Source organism: Dama dama, chromosome 5, assembly GCF_033118175.1.
Source record: "Dama dama isolate Ldn47 chromosome 5, ASM3311817v1, whole genome shotgun sequence".
In the NCBI taxonomy this organism is placed as follows: Eukaryota; Metazoa; Chordata; class Mammalia; order Artiodactyla; family Cervidae; genus Dama; species Dama dama.
In genome coordinates, this window is record NC_083685.1 from 97,374,535 (window position 1) to 97,396,473 (window position 21,939).

General features: G+C 44.9%; 1 protein-coding gene across 1 annotated transcript in view; it reads left to right on the top strand.

Annotated features, from left to right (window-relative positions):
- The window catches only part of DNAH2 (dynein axonemal heavy chain 2), a 104,526-nt gene that overhangs the window by 16,869 nt on the left and 65,718 nt on the right, over window positions 1–21,939 (top strand). Inside the window, exons 5-12 of the mRNA XM_061143387.1 lie at window positions 1,609–1,837; window positions 2,388–2,498; window positions 2,672–2,910; window positions 4,687–4,878; window positions 9,183–9,388; window positions 9,819–9,948; window positions 10,235–10,417; window positions 11,436–11,650. Of these exons, the coding sequence (XP_060999370.1) occupies window positions 1,609–1,837; window positions 2,388–2,498; window positions 2,672–2,910; window positions 4,687–4,878; window positions 9,183–9,388; window positions 9,819–9,948; window positions 10,235–10,417; window positions 11,436–11,650 (1,505 nt within the window). The remainder of the gene's footprint in view (window positions 1–1,608; window positions 1,838–2,387; window positions 2,499–2,671; window positions 2,911–4,686; window positions 4,879–9,182; window positions 9,389–9,818; window positions 9,949–10,234; window positions 10,418–11,435; window positions 11,651–21,939) is intronic.

Below are 21,939 nucleotides of genomic sequence, written 5' to 3' on the forward strand. Positions count from 1 at the left end.
TTTTATAATGTCTGCTACTAGCTCTGAAAGGGCTCAGCAGAGAGATAGAGGATGAGAAACAGAGATGGAGAGAGAAGAGAGTGCAGTCATGCACACATGTGGCAAAATGTTAACAATTAGTGGATCTAGATGAAGGGCATGTCAAAATAATAGTATAACAAAAATTGGGAAGTGGTAAGAAAATGAGAGAAAGTGTGAGGATGCATGCCCGTGTTCCTACCTTTCAAAGCAGTGAGTCAGTTGAAGTTAAAATTGAAAGGTAATGAGAAAACTAACTTTTATTTTTCAGCTACTTGGCTTGCAGGATCTTAGTTGCCCGACCAGGGGTTGAACCTGGGCCAATAGCAATGGCAAGGCTAAGTTCTAACCACTGGACCACCAGGGAATCCCGGAGAAACCTAACCTCTTAATATTTTTCATAATCTTTCTTATAACCTTAGAAAGGGGTCTTTTAGGAAGAAATCTCTCTTATAGCTAGAGAAACATTTATTTGGAGCTCAACAATAATTCATCAATGTCTTTTTATTCCATTAAATTCAATACTTTTAATTAAAAATAGCATTATCCTAAAGCAATAGCATGATCCTATTTTGAAATAATTTTTATTTTTCTGTATATATATCTACAAGGGATGTCTAGAATAATATTTTCTGTAATGATAATGATTAATGTCTACATGGTAGAGTTTTAATGACATTCAAATTTTTATCTATGTACTTTCCTGCATTGTTTCATATATTTATAATTAACATAATTTTAACAAAAAATAATAGTTGTTAATCTTTTGTTTAGTTGTTAATCTTTTTAAAAAATAAATACAAAATGCCAAAATTTAATTCCGGGTAATGGGAAGATGAATGATTATGAATTTCTTCTTTGCACTTTATTTTCAGTTTTTAAAGTTAAATAAATTATAAAGAGTAGTTACAAAAGCATTAAAGAAAAAAACAGTGAAACTGTTCTTAGAGTAAGAATGACTTTTCTAACCATGTAGAAGTCTGAAACTAAGAAGTTTTAACAACATAAAAGTTATACATTTTTGCATGTAAACAACAATAAAAACTCAGCATAAACAAAACTGCAGGATAAATGAAAAATTAGGGGAGGGACTTCCCTGGAAGTCCAGTGGTTAAGACTCCAAACTTCCAATACAGAAGGCACAAGTTTGATCCCTAGTCAGTGAACTAAGAACCCACATGCATCATGGTCAAGAAAAAAATTGAGAAAAGTTATGCAAATGAAATGAAAAACCTTAGACAACTGTCTCTTACTTTTGGTTCATCTCCTTTCTGCTTTTCCTGTATCCTTTTCATTCCATTTATCCATCCATCTGTCATTTATGGAGCATCTAGTATGTCCCAGTCACTGTTAGGTTCTGGAGAGAATACATAGTCTTTACCCTCAAGGAGTGCTCTCTGCATTTCCTCCCCAGCCCTCTGGATACAGAAACTGTTGTGTCCCTGACAAGAACAGGAAACATCTCGTGTTTCTTATATTTGGAAAAGGATCAGGATATGCGACCAGGGTTTCATAACTGGAGCCTCAGATTCCCTTGGGTAGCATGGCTGGGCCTGGACACTGAACTCTGCTCTACTGTCTTCAATGCAGACCCAGAACCAGATTGTCTACTTCATTCGCCAAGCCCCGGTCCCCATCACTCCAGAGAACTTTGAGGAGACGGTACAGTTTGGGACAGTGCGGGGTGCCTACATCCCAGCCCTGCTTCGGCTGCTCAATGGCGTCTTTGCCCCTCAGATCTTTAAAAACACAACCTGGCCCGAGAGCATTCGAAATCATTTTGCTTCTCACCTGCACCGGTTCTTGGCCTGCCTGACAGGTGAGTGGAATGGCCAAGGGGCCTGCTTTCTCCCCAGTCCCCACCAAGAGTAGAGTGAGTGAGGCAGGTGGGAGATTGATCCTGAGTACCTGAGTTGCTTGGCACAGAGTAGGTGCTTGGAATGCGTTTGCTGAATGAGTGAAACAGGGTCCACAGTGTGCCTTCTAATCCGGATACAGTTTTCTGTGGTCCAACAGTTGGCCAGACTTGCTCAGAGTTGGAAATTTCCAAGAGTACATGTGGGGTTAGGGATGCTGGAGGTAGTGTGGGGGCAGCAGGGGAGTGCTTGTGTCCTGAAAGAGAGTGTCGAGGGCATTGTATTGCTCTCAGACCTCATTTTATGGCAGTCTCTTGTGACATCTCAACGAGGTTTTCCCTCTTGCCTTCTCTCATTTTCCTGATGTCAAAAAAGCATGAGTCCTAGGTTCTCCTGCCTGCTTTCCTGACATGCACATAGCTCCTGGGCCTCGGGTCATCAGCCATGATAGGAACCAGGGTGGCATAAACCCTTCACCCTCTGTGAACTCTCCTGGTTCTTTCGTTTCCTCAGACACTCGGTACAAGCTGGAGGGGCACACCGTCCTCTACATCCCCACAGAGGCCATGAACATGAAGCCTGAGGTGGTGGTTAAAGACAAAGAGCTGGTGCAGCGACTAGAGAGTGAGTGGCTGGTGTTGCTCCTGTGTCGGGCTCCTGAGGGGGAGGAGTAGGGAGGGACAGCCCAGAGGCTGGGAAAGGAGGTGGGTTAGGAGGACTCTGTTGGGGGTGGAGGGAAAGATGAAAGTGGGGAGTGCTGCAAGAAAATGCAAGATGTTTTGTCCTCTCCCCGGCAGCCTCCATGATCCACTGGACACGGCAGATAAAGGAGGTGCTCAGTGCCCAGGAGTCAGTGGAGACAGGAGAAAACTTAGGTCCTTTGGAAGAGATTGAGTTTTGGCGCAACCGATGCATGGATCTGTCTGGCATCAGCAAACAGCTGGTGAAGCCAGGAGTGAAGCACATAGAGTCCATCCTGCGTCTTGCCAAGTCATCCTATCTGGCGCCCTTCATGAAGCTGGCCCAGCAGATTCAGGTTTGTGAGTGGATCGAAGGATGCAGACTTGGCAGAAAGTGCCCAGTGATGGGGACGATGTAAGGCACTAAGAAAAGAGAGTCAACATATTCACCAAACCCAGAGATAGACGCACCCAGTGCTTGGACTTGGACTTGTGGGAGGGTATAAAAGTAGTAGAACACAAGGCCTCAAGGAGCTTATAGTTTAACTAGGGAGACATCTAGTTACTTACCAAATGTACTATGTTGAGTGCCCTGTAGGAGCCCAACCCCTACCATCCAGCTGAGAAGGAAGGCTAACACAAAAGAGATGACTGTTTGGCCTGGGGTCAAAGGCGAACCCATTCAGTTCAGCAAAGAGAGCTGCAAAAGAAACACTTTAAAAATTTATATTTGAGGACTTCCTTGGTGGCTCAGGGGCTTCCCTTGTGGCTCAGCTGGTAAAGAATCTGCTTGCAATGCGGGAGAACTGGGTTCGATCCCTGGGTTGGGCAGATCACTTGTAGAAGGGAAAGGCTACCCACTCCAGTATTCTGGCCTGGAGAATTCCATGAACTGTATAGTCCATGGGGTTGCAAAGAGTTGAACACGACTGAGTGACTTTCACTTCAACTTGGTGGCTCAGTGATAAAGAATCCGTTTGCCAATACAAGAGATGTGGGTTCGATCCCTGATCCAGTAAGATCCCACATGCCATGGAGCAACTGAGTTCATGTATCACGACTGTTGAGCCTGTGCTCTAGAGCCTGGGAGCCACAACTACTGAAGCCTCCGCGCCCTAGAGTCTGTCCTCCGCAACAAGAGAAGTCACTGCACTGAGAACCAGTGTGCCACAACTAGAGAGCAGCCCCTGCTTGCCTAATCTAGAGAAAAGCCCGTGCAGCAACAAAGATCCAGCATAGTCAAAAATCAAATTTTTTTAAAATTAAATTTTATATAATGTGACAAGCTGATTATATTAGTGTTGCGACACATAGAGATTCAGAGATATCTGTAGAATACAGAGAGAGAAGTCATCTCTTCCTAGCAGGAATTTGAAACTGGTATTCATGGAGGCCTTGGTGTGCTGCAGTCCATGGGGTTGCAAGGAGTTGGACATGACTGAGCGACTGAACTGAACTGAACCGAAGGGAGTTTGGGGCTTCCCAGGTGGCGCTAGTGGTAAAGAATTCACCGGCCAGTGCAGGAGATGCCAGAGACACGGGTTTGATTCCTGGATTGGGACCATCCCCTGGGGTAGGAAATGGCAACCCACTCCAGCATTCTTGCCTGAAAAATTCCATGGATAGGGGAGCCTGGTGGGTTACAGCCCATGGAGTTGCATGGAATTGGACACGATTACGCATGCACCCACACGTGTTAAGGGGAATTGAGCCACAGTCAGATGGAGAAGTCTAAAATTCTCGTTGAGAACAAGGTAGTGACGGGGGCGGGGGGGGGGGGGGGCGGCGCTATGGTGGAAGCCACAAGGTGGGATGAATGCAAGTGATGTCCGGTCAGTTGATCAATAGCTCTTGAGCGTCTCCTTGGTGCAGAGTTCTGAGTTCAAGGGGAAAAGCTAGAGGAATAGACACGAAACCTGAGTTAGAAACTAGTCAGTGAGGAAAAGTAGACATGTACACACTGTGGTCCCAAAGGGTTGCAGAGACCTGGGGTGATGGGGTCTAGGTAGCATTAACTGGGGACACTTCCTGGGAAAGGCAGGTCAGTTGGAATTCGAGGAGGACCAGAAGCACTCGCTTTGAACCTGTGTTTCTAGGGGCTAAGTCTTCTCCTGATTTCTCTTTACTGCCAGGATGGCTCTCGTCAAGCACAGTCAAACCTGACTTTCTTGTCGATCCTGAAGGAGCCTTACCAGGAACTGGCATTCATGCGGCCGAAGGACATCTCTAGTAAACTCCCGAGGCTGATCAGCCTCATCCGTATCATCTGGGTCAACTCTCCCCACTACAATACTCGGGAGAGACTGACTTCCCTCTTCCGGAAGGTGTGTGTCTGCAGAGGGTGGGACAGAGGGTGGTGAGGGGGTGGCCATGTTGGTAGCACACAGATTTCTGGAGAAGGTGGAATTCACTGGGTAGATCTATGGTGAAAAGGTAGTGAGCAATGCTGTTCGGGTCGGACAGAGACCACAGGCCCTTTACCTGCATCATCTGCTTTAGTGAGGCTCAGAGTTGGGACCTGGACTGGACACTTTGCTTCCCGATGGATGAAGCCCGGGTGGGAAGAGGGGGACTTTGTGGAGAGGTGTTGATGGAGCACAGGGAGGGGCCAGGGAGGACTGACCCCCAGGCCGAGTTGTGCAGGAGGGGAGACCTGCCCTTTCTCATTGCCAAAGACGGACCTTGCCATGAGCGAGAGGCAGATAGAGGAAGGAACCCTGGCTTTTGAGGAGCAGAACCCGGCACATTTCATTGGGGGAGGGACAAAGAGTGGGGAAAGGGCGCTGAGCTGAGCACTGGCTGGCAATGAGGCGGGCAAATGAGGTGGAACCCAGAGGTGCTGCGGCACCAGCAGTGGAGGACCAGGGACGAGAGGAGCTGTGGGTATCAAGAAGTAGGAGCCTGAGACCTGAGGTGTGGTCTTGGGGGCTCCAAGAGAGAGTCGGTGCAACTAAGGCTGCAGACTGAAATTGCCGGGACTCCTCCTGCAGATGAGCAATGAGATCATTCGCCTGTGCTGTCATGCCATCTCCCTGGACCGCATCTTTGAGGGCTACGTCATATCTAGCAAGGAGGACCTACAAGGCTGCATCTCTTGCTGTCACGCTTGGAAGGACCACTACCTTCGGGCTGTGCAGACACATACCCAGTATGACATACCTGGACATCCTGTGTGTTACCGCTTCTCACTCCTGGAGCGGGGAGGTTTTGAGCCCTTCTGCTTGTACTTTAAGCCTGTGGATTGTATTTTTTTTCTAGAGTTTTTACATGGTCCAGGTTTTCTCTCTGGATGCAGATGTTCTAGCTTCTAGTCCTGGGTCCTCCGAACTCTTAAGTAACTTTCCCTCCCTCAGTCCAGGAATCCCTCCTGGTCTTTCATTGTGTGTAAACTTTCTCTTCTGGAGGAGGAAATGGCAACCCACTCCAGTATTCTTGCCTGGGAAATCCCATGGACACAGGAGCCTAGAGGGCTACAGTCCATGTGGTTGCAAGAACCAGACACAACTTAGAGACTACACCACCACCACCACCACCAAACTTTTTCTTAGAATCAAGATGTTTTCTTTTTCTCTCTGGCTCTCCTCACCTTGTGTTTCTTTACTTGGCATTCAGAAAAACTGTTTCTTGGGGTCTCGTTTTCTCAGGCTCCCTTTGAACCAGAACTCCGGGTTCTAGCCTGGCCTGGGGAGTTGCCTCGTGTTCCTGCTCCCAACTGGTCAGTCTTTCTCATGACAGGTTCTCCACCCGGGGCTGGATCCTAGACCAGACCAGCATATTTGCCCAGGTTGATGCCTTTGTACAACGCTGCAAGGACCTCATCGAGGTAGGAAGACTGTCAGGGAGACTGAGAGCCCACAGCAGATGCTCCAGAATCCTGGCCCAGGAGCTGGGGGAGCTGGGGCTGGGGGTGAGGCTACACACAAAACTTGCCTCTTTGATTCTTCTCATGTGGCTGTGCATCTGGCCACCATCCTGTGCTCAGAGACTCTTGCCTGTTATCACTGCCTCACTTCAGTTCAGTTCAATTCATTCACTCAGTCGTGTCTGCCTCTTTGCAACCCCATGGACTGCAGCATGCCAGGCTTCCGTGTCCATCACCAACTCCTGGAGCTTGCTCAAACTCACATCCATCGAGTCAGTGATGCCATCCAACCATCTTGTCCTCTGTCGTCCCCTCTCCTCCTGCCTTTAATCTTCCCCAGCATCAGGGTCTTTTCCAGTGAGTCAGCTCTTTGCATCAGGTGGCCAAAGTATCGGAGTTTCAGCTTCAGCATCAGTCCTTCCAATGAATATTCAGGACTGATTTCCTTTAGGATGGACTGGTTGGTTCTCCCTGCAGTCCAAAGGACTCTCAAGAGTCTTCTCCAACACCACAGTTCAAAAGCTTCAATTCTTTGGTGCTCAGCTTTCTTTATGGTCCAACTCTCACATCCGTACACAACTACTGGAAAAACCACAGCTTTGACTAGATAGACTTTTGTTAGCAAAGTAATGTCTCTGCTTTTTAATATGCTGTCTAGGTTTGTCATAGCTTTTATTCCAAGGAGCAAATGTCTTTTAATTTCATGGCTGCATTCACCATCTGCAATGATTTTGGAGCCTAAGAAAATAAAGTCTGTCACTGTTTCCATTGTTTCCCCATCTATTTGCCATGAAGTGATGGGACCGGATGCTATGATCTTCATTTTTTGAACATTGAGTTTTAGGCCAGCTTTTTCACTCTCCTCTTTCACTTTCATCAAGAGGCTCTTTAGTTCTTCGCTTTCTGCCATAAGGGTGGTGTCATCTGTGTATCTGAGGTTATTGATCTTTCTCCTGGCAATCTTGTTTCCAGCTTGTGCTCATCCAGCCCAGCATTTCATGTGATGTACTCTACATGTAAGTTAAATAAGCAGGGTGACAATATACAGCCTTGACATATTCCTTTCCCTATTTGGAACCAGTCTATTGTTCCATGTACAGTTCTAACTGTTGCTTCTTGACCTGCATACGGATTTCTCAGGAGGCAGGTAAGGTGATCTGGTATTCCCATCTCTTTAAGAATTTTCCACAGTTTGTTGTTTTGGCATAGTTAATAAAGCAGAAGTAGATGTTTTTCTGGAACTCTCTTGCTTTTTTGATGATCCAATGGATGTTGGCAATTTGATCTCTGGTTCCTCTGTCTTTTCTAAATCCAGCTTGAGCATCTGGAAGTTCTCAGTTCATGTACTTTTGGAGCCTGACTTGGAGAATTTTGAGCATTACTTTGCTACCATTACTTTGCTAGTGAGATGAGTGCAGTGGTGCGGTAGTTTGAGCATTCTTTGGCATCGCCTTTCTTTGGGATTGGAATGAAAACTGACCTTTTCCAGTCCTGTGGCCACTGCTGAGTTTTCCAAATTTGCTGGCATACTGAGTGCAGCACTTTCACAGCGTCATCTTTTAGGATTTGAAATAACTCAGCTGGAATTCCATCATCTCTACTAGTTTTGTTTGTAGTGATGCTTCCTAAGGCCCACTTGACTTCACATTCCAGGATTCTGGCTCTAGGTGAGTGATCAAACCATCATGGTTATCTGGGTCATGAAGATCCTTCTTGTATAGTTCTTCTGTGTATTCTTGCCACCTCTTCTTAATATCTTCTGCTTCTGTTAGGTCCATACCATTTCTGTCCTTTATTGTGCCCATCTTTGCATGAAATGTTCCCTTGGTATCTCTAATTTTTCTTGAAGAGATCTCTAGTCTCCCCCATTCTATTGTTTTCCTCCATTTCTTTGCATTGATCACTGAGAAAGGCTTTCTTATCTCTCCTTGCTATTCTGTGGAACTCTGCATTCACAGGGGTATATTTTTCCTATTCTCCTTTGTCTTTAGCTTCTCTTCTTTTCTCAACTATTTGTAAGTCCTCCTCAGACAAACATTTTGCCTTTTTGCATTTCTTTTTCTTGGGGATGTCTTGATCACTGCCTCCTGTATGATGTCACGGACCTCGGTCCGTAGTTCATCAGGCACTCTGTCTATCAGATCTAATCCCTTGAATCTATTTGTCGCTTCCACTGTATAATAACAAGGGATTTAATTTAGGTCATACCTGAATGGTCTAGTGGTTTTTCCAGCTTTCTTCAATTTAAGTCTGAATTTGGCAATAAGGGGTTCATGATCTGAGCCACAGTTAGCTCCCAGTCTTGTTTTTGCTGACAGTATAGAGCTTCTCCAACTTCAGCTGCAAAGAATACAATCAATCTGATTTCGGTATTGACCATCTGGTGATGTCCATGTGTAGAGTCATCTCTTGTGTTGTTGGAAGAGAGTGTTTGCTATGACCAGTGTGTTCTGTTGGCAAAACTCTTATTAGCCTTTGCCCTGCTTCATTTTGTACTCCAAGGCCAAATTTTTTCATATTTCATTGTGCAGCTAAAATTCACCCCAGAAGCCCCTTGCATATGGTGCGTCCTCCTTACTTTTTTAGTCATTTTAAGCTAAACCAGTAGTGAGGGACAGGGAAGCCTGGCATGCTGCAGTCCATGGAGTCGTAAAGAGTGGGATATGACTTAGCAACTGAACAACCACAACACAAGCTAAACCAAAGAACTTGGGACAGGAAGACTCAGACAGGAGGGCAGGAAGCCTCATGCTGACCTCTTTGCAGGTATGTGACTGTCAGTACCATTTTGCCCGCTGGGAAGATGGAAAGCAAGGGCCCCTCCCCTGCTTCTTTGGTGCCCAGGGGCCCCAGATAACACGGAACTTGCTGGAGATTGAGGACATCTTCCACAAAAACCTGCATGTGCTGCGAGCCGTCCGCGGGGGCATCCTGGACGTCAAGAACACTTCTTGGCATGAAGACTACAATAGGTGAGAGCGTCACAGACCACCCCCTCCATAGACAGGGAAGTGGGGCAGGGGAGACCAGAGCGAAGTGTGGGGGAAGCAGGTCAGAAATGGGGGGCTAGCAGGGGAAGCGCATGGTGGCTGCTCAGACGCAGGGTGCCACAGCCAGCCTTTCTGGCCTTGGATCCCGGTTCTGCCACAGACTAGTTAACATGACTCTGGGCGGATTGCTCTACCAGCCTGGGCCTCAGTTTCCTCCTCTATAAAATCTGGTTAGCAATACAGCCTACCCCACTGAGTTGTTTTGAGGACTAAATGGATTCCTGTGTGTGAAGCGCTCAGTGCTGACACTGAGGATGCCCTCTGTACATAAAACATCAGAGTCAAACTCAGGGGACATTTTCTTGGGGCCAGGCCATGTCGCCCACCCTTCGACATGCCTCTAACGGTGCAGGTTCCGGGCTGGAGTCAAGGACCTGGAGGTGATGACTCAGAACTTGATCACCTCGGCCTTCGAGTTAGTCCGTGATGTGGAGCACGGGGTGCTACTGCTGGATACCTTCCACCGGCTCTCGGCCCGAGAGGTGGGACTGCCCACCAGCTTCCTTCCTCCACCCCTGGTTCGCTTGAGCTTTCCTTCACGTCCTCCTGGTCCTTCTAGATGCTGTCCAACCTCCATTTGTGCTCTCGCCCATGTCCTAAAATGCCAGCGCGTCTTTTCTTCCTCTGTCCCTGCCCGCCCCCTCCTCTTGGTGCCTGGAGGGCTTGGGGGCAGGACTCCCATGGCAGGGGTTTAGCTTTCTTCCAGGATGGGGAGCTGCAGGGACCCCATATCCCTGGTCATGTCATTTACTTCCTCTTCTTTGTCAGGCCATCAAGCGAACATATGACAAGAAAGCTGTGGACCTCTACATGCTGTTCAATAGTGAGCTGGCACTCGTAAACCGTGAGCTGAACAAGAAGTGGCCCTACCTGGAGCCCTACATGGCCCAGTACTCAGGGCAGGCCCACTGGGTGCGCATCCTACGGCGTCGCATCGACAGAGTCATGAACGTAAGCCTGGCCTTTCCCGGAACTTGTTCTCAGTGCCATGACGGAGTTTGCAGGCTGAGCCCCAGGCTGGTGGGTGGGAGCCCTGGGGGCCAGTCCAGAGCATCTCCCTGGAGAGGTTTCCTGACCTGAGACTAAGTAGGTGCAAGGGGCGTGTCAGAGGAACTGGCCTGTCTTGAGGAAGGGCTCATGCTTGTTTTTGACCTTGTGTCTCTTTAATCCTTCACCTCTTGTAATTGACTTTCTTTTCCCAACTTTTTTCCTCAAGCTGAATGTCTGTGCTTCTCTTTCTTATTTTATTTTATTATCAGAGTATGATTGTTTCACAGTGTTGTGTTAGCTTCTACTGTACAGCAAAGTAAATCAGCTCTGTGTATCCATATATCCCCTCCCATGTGGACCTCCCTTCCACACCCGGCCCCCATTCTACCCCTCTAGGTCATCATGGCACAGTGAGCTGAGCTCCCTGTGTAACACAGCAGATTCCCACTAGCTAGCTATTTTACACACGGTAGTGTGTGTATAACAATGTGTGCATGTGTGCTTAGTCGCTTAGTTGTGTCTGACTCTTTGCGACCCTGTGGACTGTAGTCCCAAGGCTCCTCTGTCCATGGGATTTTTCAGGCACGAATACTTGAGTGGGTTGCCATTTCCTTCTCCAGGGGATCTTCCCCATCCAGGAATCGAATCCATGTCTCCTGGTCTCCTGCATTGGCAGGTGAATTCTTTACCCCTGAGCCACCTGGGAAGCCCGTATATGGCAGTGCTACTCTGCAGATTCCTCACACCTTCCCCTTCCCTGTCTTCATTTTGACTACCTCTCTCACGGTGCCTGGTCTCTTCCTCTCACCTTTCCTTCTGGCTCCCCCTTCCCCCCGAGTAGTCAAAGTCGATCTCCATGCCCTGTCTTACACATATAATCGGGGTGTGTGTGTTGGGGAGGGGACTAGGGCTCTCAGGGCGATGATAACACGGAGGAACGTGGCAGGTGGATCCCAGCGTCCCTGGTTCTCCTCCGCAGTGTCTTTCCAATGCTCATTTCCTGCCCCACATCGGGACCGGCGAGGAGAGTGTGCACACCTACCAGCAGATGGTTCAAGCCATTGATGAATTGGTGCGAAAAACCTTCCAAGACTGGACAGCCACGCTGGACAAGGACTGCATTCGGCGGCTGGACACGCCACTGCTACGAATCAGTCAGGAGAAGGCAGGCATGCTGGACGTGAACTTTGACAAGTAGGAGACCCTCCCCGCCCCTCTCCTGCTCTGCTCGTCCTTTCTATGGCGCCTTTCCCTTCCCCAACCCTCCTGAGAGTTTTAACTCCCGTCTCCTGGTTCCTCCTCTCCATTCCTCTGATTCTCTCTTACCCCATAATGTTTCCTCCCACTTCTTAGTCTTAAAAAAAAAAAAACTGATTAAAAAATAGAAAGTCTGCTGTCACCTACTACACCAGTGATGTAGGTGTCCTGCCACTAGGTGGCCACGGTGGCTCAGTGAAATCATCCCAACCATGAGCCACCGAGGGGGCTTTCCTGAGAGTCAGTGGGGCTCTCAGGTCACACCCTCTCCTACAGTTGTAGAATCATGACATTCTCATATCACCAGGATTTTCAGTTTAACCAGTCTATTCATTAGTTATTAAAAAATACATAGTGAGTGCCTTCCATGTGCTAAGAACCAAGATGGGCACAGGGGGTGTATCCAGTGATGATGTCCTTGTCCCCTGATGCTCTGTAAGTGAACTGTTCTACCCTGGAGCCCTGCCTCCTTCCCAGATAAGATGCAGAAGAGAGAAATAAAGAAGGAACTGGGTAAGGTGGCTGTCTACAGAGATGATGACCCTTCTGATGACAATGTTTTCCTAATGGGAAGGAAGTCACTTTCTACTTGATTGGTTTGGGCTCCTTGTCATCAGCAAGCCCCTATAGTAAGGGTGGCTTCCCAGGCTTCTAGAACTGGCTTTAACTCATGGAATGTCCTTATTTGTTGGGGAAAATGTGGAAGGGGCTTTGCCAGAGAGGGCCTGTGTGGAGATGGACAGAGAGACTGAGTGTGTCTGTCCTGGTAGCCAAAAGGAACCTAACTGGGAGGAGATGACACATGATGTTTGAAGCAAAAGAACCAAGACGGGGAGACAGTGCTGAGTGTCAGGTCAGAGGGGTGAGGGGGAGGCAATAGTGATAAGGACAGAGATGAGAAGCCACATGGATCAGGAAGCAGATGACAAGCAGGGTGTGAAGACTAGAGGGTAAGAGGTTTGAGATAAGCCTCTGACCAGGGAAGGATGTCGAGATCTGCTTTGATAGGGCTCATGGTTTTTTGAGATATGGCCAAGCAGGATCCTATAAAATGGCCTCATAAATCAACAATAAGATTTACTTTAAGTATTTATTTATTTGGTTGCACTGGATCTTAGTTGTGGTATGCAGCGTGTAGGGATCTTTAATTGTGGGATTTAGTTCCCTGACCAGGGATTGAACCCAAGCCTCCTGCATTGGGAGCGTGAAGTTTCAATTACTGGATTGCCAGGGAAATCTCTTAAGTACTTTTTAATATGAATAGTAGCATACTGTTCACACTATTCTATACATCTGAAATGTTCTCAAAATGATTTATTTGATTTTTTTCTATTATAAAATTCTTGATCCTTTTAGAAAATTTGCAGAATGCAGAAAAGTAGAAGGAAGAACAAGATTCCCCCAAAGATAACCACTCTTAAAGATTTGCTGTGTGTATATATATATATATATATATATATATATGTGTGTGTGTGTGTGTGTGTGTGTGTATGTATATGTATATTTATCACTCTGTGTTCCCCCCACTTCATATGTTTCATATGGTTATTTTTCTTTAATTTTTAGAATCTTTTTAACTTAAAAATGTATTTATTTGGTTGTGCCCAGTCTTAGGGTCTTAGCTGTGGAAACTGGATCTTTAGTTGTAGCATGTGGGATCTAGTTCCCTGACCAGGGGTGGAACCCAGGCCCCCTGTATTGGAGGAGAGGAGTCTTAGGCACCAAGCCACCAAGGAAGTCCCTCTTTTTTTAACTTTTTAAATTAAAGAATTTAAATAACAGAAGTAGTGCATGCTCACTGTAAAAGAAAAAAAAGAGAGAGAGAGATTGATGTATAAAAGAATATAAAGGAAAAAGTGAAAATCCGGCACACAGCTCCACTCCCTAGAGGTAACCGTGATTACCATGTAATCAAAAATACACACTGCACACATAAAACAGGATCCCATTATAAACAGCATTTTTTAACTTGCTTTTTTTTAAGGTTAACAACATGTGTGGGAGATTTTCCATTCTGTGTGTACAGAACTGCATAATTGCTTTTCATGGCTGACAGGTCCCCATGCTTTGACTGCACCACAATTTAACCCGTCAGCCCACTGCTGGACCTGGAAGCTCTGTGGTATCCGTGAGGGTCCTGAGCATTCTGTGCTGGGGGCGCTCGCCTGGACTCCCTGAGTCCTGTTCCCTTCTCCCCACTGTGGTGTGTCCACCTGACATTTGAGCTTGGCACCTGGCCACGTAGCCCTGATAAGCTTAGGAGACAGCTTTCTGTCTGCTGTGATGATCTCTCGTCGAGAGACACATTGGATATTTATCTCAAACACAGTTTGCATAATCTTTATAGCAGAGCTTAACAAGACAATTTTGGGCCAAATATTTATGGCCTGGGTTTAGCAGAGACCCAAATAATGGCTAAAACACTTCTTCCAGAGAGAAGAGGTACCCCGAGCCTTTGGCAGTTGTTGTCTAGAGGGATCTGTTATAAGCTGCTTTACATTTTTGTGGCTTTAAGATAAAACTACCTCAATCCAGTAAATAATGTATAGGGGAAAAAACAAAAAAACCATGATCACAGGGAAGGATTTTGAAAAGTCTGGGCTCATTAAACCAGTAAAGACATCCAAGACAGTTTCAGCTTTTCTAAACTGTAGGACGCCTCCAACGAGGGGCAGATAACTTTATCACGTCTACTTTTTTGTGCTCATGATCTAGATAAGGTCTTGAAATAAGCATGCTCTTCAAATGCCCTGATTGTCCTCAGAATTACCTGACTCTCCCTCCATTCTGGGAGACTTCCAGTCCCTAATAGCACCAATCTTATCTTACAAAGGGTTTTGTTGTCCCACCTTCTATCCCAAATATTTGAACTCTGAAGTCCAAATTGGCTTTTACCACATTTTACAGCCAGACCAGCCTTACAGATTGCACTTAACACAAACATATTCCAGATGGCGTCTGTATCCTGGCTGAAAAGAGCTGTGTTATCGGTGTTTAAGTAGCCAACTCCTCGGTGTAACAGGACTTCTCCAGGGCAGGACAAGGGACACTGGCGTCTGATGGTGTTTTGCGACTGGGACTTCCTCTTCCTCCTTTTCTCTCTGGTCTGACAGCACTTTCTCCATCAGGTCAGTTCATTTTGGGCTGTCAGCACCAAACCCAGTCAGCCTACCTGCCCTGGCTCCATTGCCTGAGCACTTGTTCAAGGAAACAGAAAATATTTTACAAAAATAATTCCCCAGACTGATTTTTTTAAATTAAATTTTTTTGACTATGCCATGATGAGGCATGTGGGATCTTAGTTCCCCAACCAGGGATCCAACCCATGCCCCCTGCATTGGAAGTGCAGTGTCTTGACCACTGGACCACCAGGGATGTCCCAGACTGGTTGTGTTATTTTTTTTTTTCCTAAGAAATTTTTTGTATCAGGAAAATAGATTTGCATTCCAGAAACTTCTTGACAAATTTCTGGCTAAGCCTGAACATCATTGTGAAAAAAGGTCCTCATAGGGTTTTCAGCTCAGCATCGAGAAGGTGTTTTTCAAATTCATCGTATTGACTGACAAGTTAAAATTTGATAATTTGGCTTAAAGTTATTTTGAAAAATCTTGTCAAGATGAGGAAATGAAGAAACAATTTAGTGCACTGTTGGATAGAATATATATCCAAGTGGGCTTACCAAGATGTTGACAGAGTCAAATTCAAGGCCTCCAGCTTGAAGAACATAAGAGAATATGATTCTGTTACTAGAAGTGTTCCTGTACGTATTTACACTTCTCCTGGTATAGCTATGATAGAATTTGTGGTTAAACTGATATTCAGTGTTTTTCTTAATATGACTCTGTTAGTATTGTTTACTGTGGAGCCAAATCATGTTCTGTTGGTCCAATTCTCTCCTTGCTTGTATGACACTTGCTCTTTTTGGAATTAACAATGACCTCACTGTTTTTGCTAGCATACTATTCACTATCATTAATTCTTCCAGACCAACCAATAAAATTCCTTTGGGTAATGTTTTCCTTTGCTATCTGACTTGTCACGTATGTTATCACTTTTGTGTTCTTCTTAGTGCTATCTCTCCTGGGATTCCCTTGTCCTCTTTCTTCAGTCCAACTGGTTGGTTTTGAGGCCAGGTGTCACTCTGGGACTTCCCTGAGCCTCTTTTGTTGTTTGATTCCCCCTTTCCTTTGTCTTCCTCTTTCTTGGTTTATGCTCTTATTTTGGTGGAGTACATTCTTTAGTAGCTTTCCATGGTACATGGGAGGTAAACCTTTTGAATTCTTGCATGATTAACAACAACTGTTTTCTGCCTGACATCTGTTAGTCACTTGGCTGGATGTGGGATTCTAGATGGAAAGCAGTTTTCCTTCGTTTTGGCTGTTCTCTTTTACGTTGGAGGCTTTCATTAACTGTCCGGTAATCTGCTGTTCATTCCTATTTGAGAGAGCTTTCTTCACTTTGAAGAATTTTGACACAGTTTCAAAAATAACATACTTCAGTGAAGATTGTCAAGGTGTGAAAAACAGCATTTCTTTGTCCACAGTCTCTTAAAGCACATATCACAAATGAACGCTTGATAATAATTTCCTTCCTTGGTATAGTCCTCTCCAATAAAGATGGAAAACTTGCACTGTGATGTCATGTCCTATATTACTACTTTAGTGCTTGCTTAGTAGAACAGACACAAAATATTCTGAAATTTTCACCTCAGTGTTCTTTTAAGATAACATCTTGGTGATATTCCAGATAAAAAGCTTCATTATAATCTTGAGATTATGGGGCATAATCTTGAGATTATGGGGCTTTTTATCCTCTGTGATTAAAAAATGTAATTTCTTTTTTTTTTTTTCAAAAAAAGAAGAAAACACATAGATTTACAAAGTCAAATGACTCATACTCAAGATGTAAAAATGTTTAAAATATTACATATTTTCTTCTGGCATTTTGTGATTTTAGTCTTTACATTTGGTTCTTGGATCCATTTTCAGTTTATTTTGATTTAGGGAGAGAAGTGCAGATGCAACTTGAGTTGGTTTTGTGTTTTTTTAATCTATCCCCAGATGGCTAGTCAGTTGACCCAATCTCATTTATTGAATTGCTATCTTTATAGTATAACAAATTCCCAAGTATGTCTGTGTCTATTTTGGGATTCACTATCCTGTTCTGATAGGTCTATTTATTCATATGTAGAGACCAAATTGTTTTTATTATTGTCCTCATTACTCTCCTTTTTAGATTTTTTTCTTGGATATTTTAAATATTTATTTCTCATAAGTACATTAGAATCTCTTTGTTTAGTTCCCAAAATAGTCCTATTCCTATATTTTGGGGGGGAACAAGATTGGGTTAAATTTATAGGTTAACTTTAGAAGAATGAAGATCTTTAAGATTTGAGTCTTTTCTATCCAAGAATAGCATTTCTTTCTTTCAATTTATTTAAGTCCTGTTATTTTGTTCATAAGATATTTTTCATACATATTAACCGACTAACAAGAAATGTGATAATATATATTAACATCTTTTGATGATCTCTTAATTTTTGGTATTTTATTTTTGTTGTTTTAATTATCACTGGTCTCTTTTTCTCCACGATAATATTGAACTGGTCATAGTTTTTATATTGGAAAACTTTGATTTTAATAAGTTAATTTTATACCCAGTCCCTTTTACAACGAATTCCCTTGTTTAAAATAGTTTTTTAGTTTTTAAAAATTTGCTTATTAATTTTATTTTTGGCTGCACTAGGTCTTTCGTTGCTTTCTCTAATTGAAGCAAGCGGGGGCTACTCTTTGTTGTGTTATATGGACTTTTCTTCTCAGGCCGGGGATCAAATCCATGTCTCCTGCTCAGATTCCTATCCACTGTGCTACCAGGGAAGTCCAGTTTTTCCCTTTTAAAACATTTTTTAATTATGAAAGATCATGTCATACATATAGAAAATTACTTAAAACCTACATGTTCAATTTAACCTATAGGTATAAAATAAACACTTTTGCTACTGTCACCTAGGTCAAGGAAAGAATGTGGCCAGCAGCCCAGAAGCCCTCTTACTTCTATTTTTCAGTTGAACTATCTGTCAACACTTACAATTCAGGAGACTTTATATAAAAATTCACTTTCTGGCCTCTCTTGAAATCACACTGAGCCCACATCTCATTTGGCAGCAGACGCCTGGAACCGTGACTCTTGTAGATGGACCACTCGCTCTTTCACCCAACTTTAGGCCAAAACTCAGTTGCAGTTTATCATTGCATTAGAGCTGTGCTTGTCTTGAAGTAAGTGGAATTCCTGAACTTTGCTTTTGATAATGAAATCCAAAGGAGCTGATTCTTGGTTGGATATTGGAAAGTCGAGGTGAGGGAGGACATGTAGTTCTGGTCCAGACAGTGGGGTGGGGCCATTTCTGCATAGATGCAGGTGTCCTCGGCTGAGAGAAGGAGCTGAAGCCACACAGTGCGTGAGGTCACCCAGGGCTAGTGTGCTGGGTGTGCATACCTCGAGGGGCTGGCATGCCAGGGAGCCGTGGGGGAGGCGGATGCTTTGCTGAGCCTCCAGAGTCAGCTGGGTGAGACTTCCAAGGGACCCTGGAGAGAAAAGGCTGCTTGTCCTGCCGGGTGGAGCTGACAAGAGAAGCACCGAGGTTCAGAAGCCAGGGAGGAAGGTGGAGAGGAGGCCACTAGATGTGGAGACTTACAGGGGAGGGTGAGGCCGAGGAGGTTCTCAGAGTGTAGCTACAAGAAGTCCTATGAGGAATCCTGGGCAAGCTAGATGGAAGCAGATTTAGGGACTTCCCTGATGGTCCAGTGGCTAAGACTCCATCCATGCTCCCAATGCAGTGGGCCCAGGTTCAATCCCTGGGCAGGGAACTAGATGCCACATGCTGCAATGAAGAGTTTGCATGAGGCAACTGAAGATCCTGTGTGCCACAACTAAGACCTGATGCAGCCAAATAAATAAATAATTTAAAAAATCTTTTAAAAAAAATTCAGACTTAGAGGGGAAGGTGGGAGGCAGCTCTCAGGGGACTGAGGAATGAGACAAAAGGAAAAGAAGGGGATTCAGGAGGCCGATTTTTCACAGAAGGCAGGCTGTGAAGGGGGCAAGCAGCGTGGTGCCAGGATGTGGAGTCGAGGCAGTGTATTTTGATTTTGTTTTAAGATTATAGAAACTTGGCTTATTTAAATGTTGATGGGAAGGAACGAGTAGGGTGGGAGTGTAGGCGAGCTGGAAAAGATGGTGTCTGAGGATGCAGAAGGAAGCTGGATTGGAAGGACTTGGCCTTGGATGCAAGGAGGGCCTCTTCTGTAGTAAATGGAAGAAACCATAGGTACGGGGCAGTTACATTTATAAGTTTTAGAGCAGGGAGCATGTGGAGTTCTCCCCTGGTGGCTTTCATATTTCTTTGAGGTGGCTTTCATATTTCTTTGAGGGAAGAGGTGGGGCTTTCTGTGGACAGGGAGAGGAGCAGACCAGGTTTGAGAAAGCAGAGGATTTGCAAACAGTCCCTGTGAGAACAGGAGGGACAGCAGATTGGGGAACCCCAGGGGTACAGCCTGAGAGGCCAGCTGGGACCAGAGACCTTGAACGTGCAGCCTGCTAATCTGTGTAGTCGTGTGATCTTCTCCAGCTTTGCTTGGCCACCTTCACATGGGCTCAACAGAGAAGAGAGTGGACAGAGCCAGGGATGGGGTTTGGTCAGGTGGCTTAGACTAAAGAAGGAGGCGAAAGACTGAGAACTGGTGAGAAAGCAGCGGAAGCAGGCAGGGTCCTTGGAGGAGGGAATGGAGGTGGAAGGGGACAAACAGGCAAGAAGAAAGGCCAGGGGTCAGTGACCTGAACATCCCCGTGGGATCAAAGGTCGACTAGGAGGACTTGAGTGCAGGTACTGGGATGGACAAAGAAGACTGACCTTAAAGGTGGCGGGACATGAGTTCCAGGGCACGGCTACTGAGTGGGGAGGAGAAGGTCACTGGGTGTGAGATGGCAAAGGACACTTAGGACAAGGGCCACAGACACAATTTAAAAATTTTTGGCATTACTTTTAATAAAGGAGAAAGAAACAAGTTAAACGAATTTTAATTTTCAACCCAGTATTCCCCAGATATTACCTTGCCAATATGTAATCAATGTAAAGAATTGTTCACAGAGAGTTTTCTATTCTCTTTTTCATGCAACATTCTCTTTGCCTTTCATCTTTATGTCTCTTTCTCTATTTTCTGAGGGATCTCTGTCAAATTTATCTTGTATCTTTCTTTTGATTTAAAATTTTTCTGCTTTATTTTTAACTTCCAAGAGCTCTCTTCGTGTCCCTTTTATAGCATCTTGTTTCTGTCTCACGGACGCTCTTTGTTTCTTATCTCTCTCTGAGGATGCTCACTGTGATTCTGCTTGTTTTTTCTTTCTGGGGTGGGCCACCTTTCTGCATCTCTGTCCCCTCTCCTTCCCTCCTGGTTGCTTTTTTCTGTTTAAGGAAAGATAGACCCATTTGAATTCAGAGTTCCAAAGAATAGCAGGGAGAGATAAGAAAGCCTTCCTCAGTGATCAGTGCAAAGAAAAAGAGAAAAATAATAGAATAGGAAAGACTAGAGATATCTTCAAGAAAATTAGAAATGCCAAGGGAATATTCCATGCAAAGATGGGCACAATAAAGGACAGAAATGGTATGGACCTAACAGAAGCAGAAGATATTAAGAAGAGGTGGCAAGAATACACTGAAGAACTATACAAGAAGGATCTTCATGACCCAGATAACCATGGTGGTTTGATCACTCACCTAGAGCCAGAATCCTGGAATGTGAAGTCAAGTGGGCCTTAGGAAGCATCACTATGAACAAAACTAATGGAGGTGATAGAATTCCAGCTGAGTTATTTCAAATCCTAAAAGATGACGCTGTGAAAGTGCTGCACTCAGTATGCCAGCAAATTTGGAAAACTCAGCAGTGGCCACAGGACTGGAAAAGGTCAGTTTTCATTCCAATCCCAAAGAAAGGCGATGCCAAAGAATGCTCAAACTACCGCACCACTGCACTCATCTCACTAGCAAAGTAATGGTAGCAAAGTAATGCTCAAAATTCTCCAAGCCAGGCTTCAATAGTACGTGAACTGTGAACTTCCAGATATTCAAGCTGGATTTAGAAAAGGCAGAGGAACCAGAGATCAAATTGCCAACATCCACTGGATCATCAAAAAAGCAAGAGAGTTCCAGAAAAATATCTATTTCTGCTTTATTGACTAAGCTAAAGCCTTTGACTGTGTGGATCACAACAAACTGCGGAAAATTCTTATAGAGTTGGGAATACCACCTGACCTGCCTCTTGAGAAACCTGTATGCAGGTCAGGAGGCAACAGTTAGAACTGTACATGGAACAACAGACTTGTTCCAGATAGGGAAAGGAGTACATCAAGGCTGTATATTTTCACCCTGCTTATTTAGCTTATATGCAGAGTACATCATGAGAAGCACCGGGTTGGATGAAGCACAAGCTGGAATGAAAATTGCTGGGAGAAATACCAATAACTTCAAATATGCAGATGACACCACCGTTATGGCAGAAAGTGAAGAAGAACTAAAGAGCCTCTTGATGAAAGTGAAAGAGAAGAGTGAAAAAGTTGGGTTTAAACTCAACATTCAGAAAACTAAGATCATGGCATCTGGTCCCATCACTTCATGGCAAATAGATGGGGAAACAATGGAAACAGTGACAGACTTTATTTTGGGGAGCTCCAAAATGGTGAGCCCCCAAAATGGTGACTGTAGCCATGAAATTAAAAGACGCTTACTCCTTGGAAGGAAAGTTATGACCAACCTAGACAGCTTATTAAAAAGCAGAGACATTACTTTGCCAGCAAAGGTCCATCTAGTCAAGGCTATGGTTTTTCCAGCAGTCATGTATGGATGTGAGAGTTGGACTATAAAGAAAGCTGAGCACAGAAGAATTGATGCTTTTGAACTGTGGTGTTAGAGAAGACTCTTGAGAGTCCCTTGGACTGCAAGGAGAACCAACCAGTCCGTCCTAAAGGAGATCAGTCCTGAGTTTTCATTGGCAGGACTATGTTGAAGCTGAAACTCCAATACTTCTGCCACCTGATGTGAAGAGCTGACTCATTGGAAAAGACCTTGATGCTGGGAAAGATTGAGAGCAGGAGGAGAAGGGGACGACAGAGGATGAGATGGTTGGATGGCATCACCGACTCAATGGGCATGAGTTTGAGTAAACTCCAGGAGT